At 42.9% G+C, this 12046-nt stretch overlaps 1 protein-coding gene across 1 annotated transcript in view; it reads left to right on the top strand.

Moving 5' to 3' along the window:
- LOC122551133 (piwi-like protein 4) overlaps positions 1–12046 on the top strand; it is a 161072-nt gene that overhangs the window by 119066 nt on the left and 29960 nt on the right. Inside the window, exon 15 of the mRNA XM_087987788.1 lies at positions 5041–5111. Coding sequence (XP_087843914.1) covers positions 5041–5111 — 71 coding nt within the window. The remainder of the gene's footprint in view (positions 1–5040; positions 5112–12046) is intronic.

Here is a 12046-nt window from a genome sequence, read left to right as displayed (position 1 = left end):
TTATTCAAGAAGTTGAATCTCACATTAAGAGGAAGAAGAATGCCTATGTAAGGATGAGATGTGAAGGCTCAGTTAAGGCACTTGAGAGTTACAAGTTAGCCAGGAAAGACCTAAAGAGAGAGCTAAGAAGAGCCGGGAGAGGACATAAGAAGTCATTGGCAGTGAGGATCAAGGAAAACCATAACTTTCTATAGGTATGTCAGGAATAAAAGAATGACTAGAGTAAGATTAGGGCCAATCGAGGACAGTACTGGGAAGTTGTGTATGGAGTCAGAGGAGGTAGGAGCAGCACTAAATGAATATTTTTCATCACTATTCACAAGGTACAGGCTGGTGAACTAGATGGGGTTGAGGTTCACAAAGAGGAGGTGTTAGCAATTCTGGAAAGTGTGAAAATAGGTAAGTCCCCTGGGCCAGATGGGATTTATCCTAGGATTCTCTGGGAAACCAGGAAGGAGATTGCAGAGCCTTTGGCTTTGATCTTTATATGATCATTGTCTACAGGAATAGTACCAGACGACTGGAGGATAGCAAATGTTGCCCCCATTCGAGAAGGAGAGTAGACCAACCTTGGTAATTATAGACCAGTGAGCCTTACTTTGGTTGTGGGTAACGTGTTGGAAAAGGTTAGAAGAGTTAGGATTTATAATCATCCAGAAAGGAATAGGTTGATTAGGGATAGTAAACACGGTTTTGTGAAGGATAGGTCATGCCTCGCAAACTTTAATGAGTTCTTTAAGGAGATGATCAAACAGGTGAATGAGACTATGGTGTATATGGATTTCAGTAAGGCATTTGATAAGCTTCCCCATGGTAGGCTATTGCACAAAATACCGAGGCATGGGATTGAAGGTAATTTCATGCTTTGGATCAGAAATTGGCTAGCTGAAAGAAGACAGAAGATGTTGGTTGATGAGAAGTGTTCATCCTGGAGTTCAGTTACTAATGGCAAGAATCTGTTTTAGGGACGCTGCTGTTTGTCATTTTTATAAATGACCTGAATGAGAGCATAGAAGGATGGGTTAGTAAATTTGCGGATGACACGAAGGTCAGTGGAGTTGTGGATAGTGCTGAAGGATATTGCAGATTACAGAGGGACGTAGATAAACTGCAAAGCTGGGCTGAGAGGTGGCAAAAGGAGTTTAAAGCAGAAAAGTGCAAGGTGATTCACTTTGGAAGGAGCAACAGGAATGAAGATTACAGATTACTGGGCTAATGGTAAAATTCTTGGTAATGTATATAAGTAGAGAGGTGTTGGTGTCCATGTGTATAAATCCCTGAAAATTGCCACCCAGGTTGACAGGGATGTTCAGAAGGCATCTGGTGTATTGGCTTTTACTGATAGGGGGATTGAGTTTCGGAATCATGAGGTCATGTTGCAGCTGTACAATACTCTGATGCAGCTGCACTTGGAGTATTGCGTGCAGTTGTGGTCACCAATTTCTCAGAAGGATGTGGAAGCTTTGGAAAGGGTTCAGAGGAAATTTACTAGGATGTTGCCTTGTATGGAGTAAGGTCTTATGGGGAAAGGCTGAGACTTGAGGCATTTTCGTTAGAAGAAGGTTGAGAGGTGACTTTAATTATGACACATAAAATAATTAAAAGGTTAGATAGGGTGGACAGTGACAGCCTTTTTCCTCAGAAGGAGATGGCCAGCACAAGGAAACATGGATTTAAATTGAGGGGTGATAGATATAGGACAGATATCAGAGGTAATTTATTTACTAAGAGAGTAGTAGCGGCGTGGAATGCCCTTCCTGCAACAGTAGTAGACTCGCCAAGTTTAAGGGCATTTAAATGGTCATTGGATAAACATATGGATGAAAATGGGATAGTTTACTTTGAATCGGCTTCAGATTGGTTCACAGATCAGCGCAACATCAAGGGCCAAAGTGCCTGAATTGTGCTGGAATGTTCTATGTTGTATGTTCTCTGTTCCTTCTCTCCCCCCAGCTACATTTTAGTGTACTTACTGGCTCCACAGATGGAGTGGCAGGAGACTGCTTGACTGCCAAGCTTGTTAGCCCTGAGGATCTTCTTGCTGAGTGCAAGTTGGCCGTCCTTTGCTTGGACTTTCAAAGATCAGAGGTGGGCAGGCTGGGTGGACATGGAGTTTCCAGGCACTTCTACAGTGTCTTCTATGGAAACCACTGAATGACCTCTCTGTGGCTCCACCTCAGTCAGCCTTTTGGCACCATCCTCTTTTCTTGTGAGGAGGGGTCATCTGGATTGGGGTCACAGTTCTCAACCCCTTTAGTTCTATGGATGAATGGGTAGAGCATGGGAGTGGAGATGTGTGCATCTCCCTGGCAGCCCCTGAAGATACTGGACCTAGCTCCCCATGGCAGCCATCAGTCTGCCCAGGGGAACAGACAGATGGTTGCATGACTCATAGCATTGTTGTAGCTTCTGTGCAGTGAGGGCCATTGCATCCACTGTCTCCTGCCTGGTCCTGCCCACTTATATCAGGCTTCCAAGTGCCAGCAGCCTGGGTCATTTTTCCTTCAGTCAGCTGCAGTGCTGTTGCTGTGAGATGCTTCACTCTGTTAGGCTGAAAGTGTCTGGTTCTTTAAGGTCTGATCAAAATGTTTACAAGAAGACAAGCACTTCAATGTAAAGCAAATTTATTACTTTAATCTGCATAGTACATACTCGAGACATATGCAAACTCATGAGTGAATGTATTAGCTTAAACCTCATAATATACATATATTTGTACAAACAAACAAGTCTAATACCGCCTTCTACCTATCAGAGACAATAGCGATGGTGGCAGTCGGAGCTCTGTCTCAGATTCCATGGCACCAGACTCTCAAATCCCAGCCTGATGGTGAAAAGTTCAATGAGTGGGGCAGAGTTCCTGATATTCATTCTATTCTCAATCTAAGATTACATGCTGAATCCCCATTTCATAATAACTTCAGTACTTTTCCATCCCTCAAAAATCGGTTGAAAACAAGTCCAGGTGGCCCCATTTAGACCACACAAGCAGACAGTCCCTAAAAGTTAGGCAGCTTCCTCCAAAGCAAAACAGGCCATTATTTTGAATCTGGCCTGTCTTTCATTTACTTTTTCCATTTTATTTCAATTGCTAATTGTCATGTCCAGTTAACCCTTAAAGATTAACCATTAATGCTATTGACCTGGGCTAGAACTGGTTAAAACTTGAATGGAGAAACTGTGAGTTACTCAAGTTGAATGAGTGTCAAAATATGAGCATGGTAACAGTCACAAACACAGTGGCTGCTACCCAGGCCAAATAGGAAAGGGAATGCAATCCTGAGACTTGGAGGATCTGGTGCTTAGCAACATGATGTAGATGTCCTTATTTGGAAGAAGACTAAGAGGATCAGGGATAAAACAAAGCATAATGAAAGATCTGCAGTGCACTTCTGGAGAATAACAGCACACAAGCAACCTCTTGCCAGGAGGCAGGTTGAAAACAACAAAGGAACTGCTCAGCTTGGCTAGCTGACCATTCCCAGGTAATATGTTTAAATTAAATGCAGTATTAAGTTAGTAGAAGGATGACTTAACAACTTATGATTTATATTTAGGAATATTTTTCATGCTTAAATTTTTGATATTTGAGACTTGAGAATAAAAGAGTGAATTGGTTTAGTTGAAGCCTTCCATACTTGCTTCTGTTGAGGTTAACTGTTCTCTTAGACAGAGACAGGCAACAATGGTCTGGCTTGAAGATATAATTTTTAAACACAACACTATACTCACTCTGTGTAACCTCACTCTCTCTGTCATGATGGCTTCCCCAAGGTGTCAGTGACTGGGCTGGTGAAGGCTGTAGGAGGCTTCCTGTACAGCCTCGATACTCTTTGTCAAAGGTTCAGGAGGGTGATTCTTGGAGAACTTGTCTGAAAAAGTCATGAGAGGCAGGCAGAACGTGCAAGATAAAAGAAAGAGGTGTTGCAGCTAGTGGTAAGACATGATGTGCAATGAAGCAAACTGGCAGCGGGATTTATGTGGCAGTTGCAGTGCAAGGAAGAGTGCAGTCACTCTTTTTTACTACCGTGTGTTGATGGAAATTGCATTCCAATTGTGGCCTAACAACAATACAGTTCCAGCATAACTTTTCAGGTCCTATTTTCTATGCAAAGACGTAAGTACAGAAAATAATATAAAATGTAGAACTGTGGATGCTGAAGATCTGAAACCAAAACATAAATTGCTGGAGAAACTCAAAAGGTTGCCAACATCTGTGGAGAGAAAGCAGAGTTAATGATTTGGGTCCAGTGACCCTTCAGAAATGTTAACTCTGCTTTCTCTCCACAAATGCTGTGAGAACTACTGAGTTTCTCCACCAATTTCTGTTTTTGTTTCAGATCTTCAGCATCCACAATTCTTTGTTTTATAAAATACTTTACAAAAATATTCTGTAGACCTTCTGAACCATCTCATCAACCTGTTCAATCACCTTCAAGGTTCTATAGGATTGAACTCCAAAGTCACTTTACCTCCAATCTCCTCATTATTTGACCATTTATTATGTATTCCCTTACTTTGTTAGCCTTCCACCTAGCACTTCACTTGATTGAACTCAATTTGTCTTCTATCTACCTGGCTAGTATATTGGGCCATCCTACAGTATCTTATTGCTGAAATGTTTACATGTAGAGAAAACTGGCAATACATTGTTGATAGGGAATTAGTAGCAAATATCTGAACGATTTGCAATGAGGATTGTTCTATTTCTGTATTTCCTGTACATTTCCACTGTCATTCAGTGTGATGCAAGAGACAGAATTGATTTTTAGTATGAGCAATTCTTAATCCAAAATGACATTACTTGATTTGAACATGTAATTTGGCATGTTCAATTTTTTTGTGCCAGTGACGAGTTAATTCCCAATTCACTCTATCTGATATGTGAACATTGATTCAAAGTTCAGCCATTTAAAATTGCTTTTATCCTGTTTTCCTATGGTTGAATCAATCTTGTATGGGTTAATCAGAATGGTTCATAAGAGAGAATTTGAAATAAAAGTATTACATTTGATTGACTGAATGGATGGTTTTCTGCAGATGGTTGTCTCGCTGTATCTTCCAGTCTTCCAGTGCGGAGGTAGCTGATTGTTTAAAAGTTTGCATGAAAGGTACTGATTTTTATCCCTTTTAACATATTTAGTCTCATAAAAATGAAGGCTGTGAATTTTGGTTGGTAAAGGATATACATATAGTGGAATCCCAGTTCCAACCTTCCTACTCAGCATCACCTCACGACCTGTCCTACTTGTCCAGCCTGCTTTGCACCTATCCGCTCCACCCTCCTCTCTGACCTGTCACCATTACCTCCACCTCCATCTATCTATTGCACTCTCAGCTACCTTCCCCCAGCCTCAACCCCCTCCCAATTTATCTCACCACTCCCTCAGCTCACAGCCTCATTCGTGATGAAAGGTTCTTGGCTGAAAAATCAATTCTCTTGCTCTTCGGATGCTGCCTGACGTGCTGTGCTTTTCCAGCACCATACTCTTGACTCTAATCTTCAGCATCTGCAGTCGTCACTTTCACCTCGTAGTTCAGTAACCCAGGCCAGTGTTCTGGGGACATGGTGTGATGACATATTCCTTTAAGAGAGATTTGTTCTGTCCTGTTTCTCTTGGAAAGGGTGTTGTAAACCTGGTGTTGAGGTGTAGACGTCAACAGAAAGCATTAAATATCTTTTTTTTAAAATTAGACAAAAGAATCATGGTGGGTAGAGTCGGGCTCTCTCAAACCCAGGGTTTTAGTTTTGCTTTCAGTTGTTCAAGTGGGTTTTTTTTGGAGTTGAAACTGCTAGATACAGTTGTCTCTCTGCTGCAACAAAGCTTGAGTTCTCTCTCTTCTGCTAGATTCATTCTGTCAGTGTTCCTTCTGCTGGCCTGGAGGAATTGGCCAATCTGTTTTGCCGAATTTGCCTTTTAGATAGGGTCTGTTTGAGATGCTGCTATTTTGGAACAGTTGATGAGTAATAGTTAAAATTTGATAGAGTTGGGGATTCAAGAGAAGACTGAGGAAGCTTTGGGATTCAGTACTCTCTGAAGTATCCGGAGGTACCTTGGATCACCTTAGATGGATCCATACATCTCTTTGACACATCGGAGAAGGCAAGAGACTTTGTGGACAAATTAACCTAATCTGAACAATTTAGTATGTATAAATAGTAGTGTTGTTTGGGTATGTCTTTGTCATTTTGTAAAAGAAACAGAGGAAGTCTGGTTGGAGCTTTCTTTTTCTTTTTTTTCTATTGATAATAATTTGGTTTAAACTATGTTTGGCAGTGATTGAGATGTGTATTTTCAATTTCTAAGTTAAGATATACCAAAAGATGTATGGGGTATTTACCCTTTTGTTTCTTTAAAAACTTTGTTTTATTTATGGTATGTTTACTTTCTATGGTATGTTTACTTTCTTTTTTGCTTGTGTTTGCGGTGTGGCTCTAGCGGGGAGAAGTGAAGGTGAGTGGGATGGTTAGATGCCTACTTATGGGCATTTTGGGATGAGTGGTTGCCCCCTCTGAGCAGGGGGTGAATTCCCCTATTCAGTGCCGTTGACATTTTATATGTTGGCTTTTTTTTGGTTTTTGTTTTTAATTTTTAATAGTTTTTTTAGATTAGATTACATTACATTACAGTGTGGAAACAGGCCCTTCGGCCCAACAAATCCACACCGACCCGCCGAAGCGCAACCCCTCCATACCCCTACATTTACCCGTTACCTAACACTATGGGCAATTTAGCATGGCCAATTCACCTGACCTGCACATCTTTGGACTGTGGGAGGAAACCGGACACGGGGGAGAACGTGCAAATTCCACACAGTCAGTCGCCTGAGGCGGGAATTGAACCCGGGTCTCTGGCGCTGTGCGGCAGCTGTGCTAACCACTGTGCCACCGTGCCGTGTAGCTTTGTTAACAGTACTGGTCTTGGTTTATGCAGTTTTGATGTTCAGTGGATCATGTGACACTAAGGCTCAGCAATTTGTGGTTCCAGTTCCTCCTCTTTGGAATTTAAATGTTACTGCAGAAGGTTATGGCTAATAACTTGATTAAATGGTGTACCTTGAATATCAAGGAAAGTCACTCACCAATTAAGAGGAAGACAGTACTCTTGAGTATTAGAAGGGAGAAGGTGGATATTTCTTTGTTACAGGAGACACACTTGGATGACAAGGAGCATTTGAAATTACAGCAGAATGGCTTTGACCAAGTTTATTTTTCATTATTTCATATCAGAAGTAGGGGAGTGGCTATATTGGTTAGGAAGAATCTCCTATTTAAGTTACTAGAGCGTGTTAAAGACACACATGGGAGGTTTGTAATTCTTAAAACTTTGATAAATGGGGACGGATATGATATTTTAAATGTTTATTGCCCTCCAGCTCATCCCCTTAAATTTTTGGTAGATGCATTTTCTAAACTGATAAGTCTTGAGTCCTGTCACATCATTATAGGGGAGATTTTAATTGTCTCATGGATCCCACAGTAGACAGGTCCCTCAATACCCTCTGTACAAACTAAATAATTAGTGGATCTGTGTGTGGAGTTAGGGTCGGTGGATATCTGGAAGTGTCTCCACCTTACAGGCAGAGATTTAACATTTTTTTTCCAATCCGCACAGATGTCACACCAGGATTAATTTTTTTTCTGACCCCTGTGGCAACCCTGGACTTGGTGGCATCTTGTACGATTCATAATATTACCATCTCCGACCATGCTCCAGTGTACCAATTGGTTAAGATTAAGGACGTAACAGTGGGTTCAAGGCACTGGCAAATGGAACCCTTTGTCCTCAAGGATAGGTTTGTGGAGTATTTCTGGAGAAAATTTCGGGCGTTCCTAAACGTTTAACTCAGGCTCAGTTGGTAATCCATCCGTCCTTTGGGAAACTGCCAATGCCTATGCCACTCTGCCAGTAGGAAGCGGCAGAAGGGTGAACAACAATGTCTCCTCGAAGCATGGTTGAAGGCAGCCGAGAAGGCTTACTTTGACAGACCCTTGTTGGTCAAACTACAAAGGATTACGGCGCTGCGGTCTGCATTGAATTCCATGCTCATGTAGATAGCAAAGAAGGAGCTTGCTTTTGCAAAGCAAAGGTTATATGAGCATGGTGACAGGCCAGGAAAACACTTAGCATATCTCGCTAGGAAAAGGAGTGCCCCACAAGTCATTATGGCAATTATGGAATGGTCTGTGAATCTAACAGTGACTCTAAAAAGATTAATGTGGCGTTCCAGAGATTTTTAAGTTATACCGATCTGAGGGTTGTGAGGAGAGATGCGCTAAAATGGAATGTTTTTTAAGAATCTAAAGTTCCCGGGCGTGACCCCTGAACAAGAGTCCTTCTCAATGCCCCCTTATCAGAGCAAAGAAGTGCAGGAAGCTGTGAGGCAGTGTCAGAGTGGAAAGGTGCCCGGTTCTGACAGAGTTCCCAGCGAATTCCATAAGGAATTTATAAGCATACTGTCAGGCCTGATGCTCAATAAGTTTAATGTTTCATACAGTCATGATTGTCTCCCTTCATCTCTGAGAGAGGCCAATATTTCACTTATTCTTAAAAAAAGGAAGGTCCTGGAGAATTGTGCTTCGTACAACCCCATTTCACTCTTAAATGTGGACTTTAAAATCCTCTCTAAGACTCTCACATTAAGGCTGGAGACCTTCTATTGTTAAAGATGATCAGATGGGCTTCATTAAGAGCCGCAGATCCTCCAATAATGTTAGGCGGCTGCTTAATGTAGTTCAAGTCAAGCATGTCAACAACAGTTAATAGAGAGATTGGTGATTTCTCTAGATGCATTTGACCAAATTGAGTGGCTGTACCTTTTTTAGATTAGATTAGATTACTTACAGTGAGGAAACAGGCCCTTCGGCCCAACAAGTCCACACCGACCCGCCGAAGCGCAACCCACCCATAACCCCTACATTTACCCCTTTACCTAACACTACGGGCAATTTAGCATGGCCAATTCACCTGACCTGCACATCTTTGGACTGTGGGAGGAAACCGGAGCACCCGGAGGAAACCCACGCAGACACGGGGAGAACATGCAAACTCCACACAGTCAGTCGCCCGAGTCGGGAATCGAACCCGGGTCTCTGGCGCTGTGAGGCAGCAGTGCTAACCACTGTGCCACCGTGCCGCCCTAAACTCTGGAGCGGTTTGGTTTAGGCGAAGTCTTTATAAGATGGGTAAAGGTTCTCGACAGTGACCCTCTTGCGGCGATCATCACCAATGGGGTACAATCAAGGGCTGTCCCCTTTCACCACTACTTTTTACGTTGGTGATTGAACCATTGGCGGAGGCCATTCGTGGGGATCTCAATATTATTAGCTCCAGAAGTGGGGTCAAAATTACATAATATTTTGTTGTATGTGAATGATGTCCACATTTTGTTTGTCAAATCCAGCAGTTTCAGTGCCTCACCTGAACAATGCATCTGTGTGTTTGGTGCTTTTTCAGGGTACAAGATTAATGTTGAGAAATCAGAGGCTATGTTTAGTTAAATAGCTAGTTTTTTTTATTCTATATTTTTCTATATATGTTTATACATTTGTACCTGAGGGTGGGTTTGGTTTTTTTCAGTTTTTTTTGTACTGTTTGAATTGTATTGTTTTGTATTTGTAATATTAAACAATCTATTTTTTCAATAAAAATGTATTTTAAAAAACTGACAGAGTTAAAGCTATGCTAATTTTTTTTGTTTGTATTTTAACTGGTGTAAGAATAACAAGTGTGTTTTGCTTACAGCCTGGTAACTTGATCAGTCGAATCACCCCTTAAATAGAGCACCTTACACTTGCTTTTAAATAACATAAAAGCTATGGTCTAGGCTATCTCCTTGATATATTGAGTGTTTTGGTCTGGTCTATAACAATGGGTTGAAATTCCACCATGGCAAATGGTGCAATTTGATTTCAGTAAAAATCTGGAAAACTAGCCTCACCACTGTCGATTGTCATAAAAATCCATCTGGTTCCCTTTTAGGGAAAATCTTTACCTGGCCTTGCCTAGATATGGTTCCAGCAATGTGGTCTCCTTTATATTCTTGTGATCAAATACAGATTGAGTGTCCAGTTTGCAGAACATGACTGTTCATGCCATAGGAATGACCTCTCATTTCAAAAAACCTCCTTGTCTCATGCTAGCGTTTCTGTCTGGACATACTGAAATGTTCCAATGGAGCAACACTTCATTTTCCACTTATGCACTCCACAGCCTCAAGCTGTCAACATTGAGTTCTATGATTTCAGAAACTGACAGCATTATATCTGATTAGATTAGATTCCCTACAGTGTGGAAACAGGCCTTTCGGCCCAACAAGTCCACACCGACTCTCTGAAGAGTAACCCACCCAGTCCCATTTCCCTCTGACTAATGCACCTAACACTATGGGCAGTTTAGCATGGCCAATTCACCTGACCTGCACATCTTTGGACTGTGGGAGGAAACCGGAGCATCCAGAGGAAACCCACGCAGACACAGGGAGAATGTGCAAACTCCACACAGAAGATCGCCCGAGGCTGGAATCGAACCTGGGACCCTCGTGCTTTGAGGCAGCAGTGCTAACTCCTGAGCCACCATGCTGCCCCATGAGAAAAATCTGTTCTCCATTTTCCTTAAATGCTCTTATTGGAAATATTACAATTGACCCCCCCACAGGACAACCTGTACCTGCCGCAATTTGGACCCAACCAGGACAACCTGTACCTGCAACAAATCCGAAGCCTCCAACAACACACCTCCCTCCGGATCCTCTGCTCCACGCTTCAAGCCATGCGCCGCCACCTACACTCCCTGCAGTCAGCCCTGCCCCAGCTCAGGACAACACTCCCCCAGACCTGCAAAGGACCTTTGCTGTTCTATACTCCTCTACATTGGGGAGACAGGCCGCCTACTTGCGGAACATTTCAGCGAACACCTCTGGGACACCCGCACCAACCAACCCAACCGCCCCGTGGCTGAACACTTTAGCTCCCCCTCCCACTCCGCCAATGACATGCAGGTCCTTGGCCTCCTCCATGGCCAGACCCTGACCACATGACGCCTGGAGGAAGAGCACCTCATCTTCCACCTAGGAACCCTCCAACCACACGGGATGAATGTAGATTTCTTCAGCTTCCTCATTTCCCCTCCCCTCTATGAACATCTGGATAGGAATAATGTGATCAAGGATAGTCAGCATGGTTTTGTGAAGGGCAGGTCGTGCCTCACAAACCTTGTTGAATTCTTTGAGAAGGTGACTAAGGAGGTGGACGAGGGGAAAGCAGTAGATGTGGTGAATATGGATTTTAGTAAGATGTTTGATAAGGTTCCCCATGGTAGACTACTGCATAAAATACGGAGGTATGGCATTGAGGGTGAGTTGGAGGTTTGGATTAGGAGTTGGCTGGCTGGAAGAAGACAGAGGGTAGTAGTTGATGGCAAAGGTTCATCTTGGAGTGCCGTCACTAGCGGTGTTCCGCAAGGATCTGTTTTGGGACCATTGCTGTTTGTCATTTTTATAAATGACCTGGAGGAGGGGTTAGAAGGTTGGGTGAGCAAGTTTGCGGATGATACGAAAGTCGGAGGAGTTGTAGACTGAGGAAGGATGTGGCAGGTTACAGCGGGATATAGATAAGCTGCAGAACTGGGCAGAAAGGTGGCAAATGGAGTTCAATGTAGGTAAGTGTGAGGTGATTCACTTTGGTAAGAGTAATAAAAAGATGGGGTACTGGGCTAACGGTCGGATACTTGGTAGTGTGGATGAGCAGAGAGATCTTGGTGTCCATGTACACAAATCTTTGAAAGTTGCCACCCAGGTAAATAGTGCGGTGAAGAAGGCATATGGCGTACTGGCTTTTATTGGTAGAGGAATTGAGTTCCGGAGTACTGAGGTCATGTTGCAGTTGTATAAGACTCTGGTGCGGCCGCATCTGGAGTATTGTGTGCAGTTTTGGTCGCCATACTATAGGAAGGATGTGGAGGCACTGGAACGGGTGCAGAGGAGGTTTACCAGGATGTTGCCTGGTATGGCAGAAAGATCGTATGAGGAAAGGCTGAGGCACTTG

Source organism: Chiloscyllium plagiosum, unplaced genomic scaffold (genome assembly GCF_037043375.1).
Source record: "Chiloscyllium plagiosum isolate Xiang-an unplaced genomic scaffold, Cpla_swu_hap1 HiC_scaffold_6, whole genome shotgun sequence".
NCBI lineage: Eukaryota > Metazoa > Chordata > Chondrichthyes > Orectolobiformes > Hemiscylliidae > Chiloscyllium > Chiloscyllium plagiosum.
This window is presented reverse-complemented; position numbering and strand designations above follow the sequence as displayed.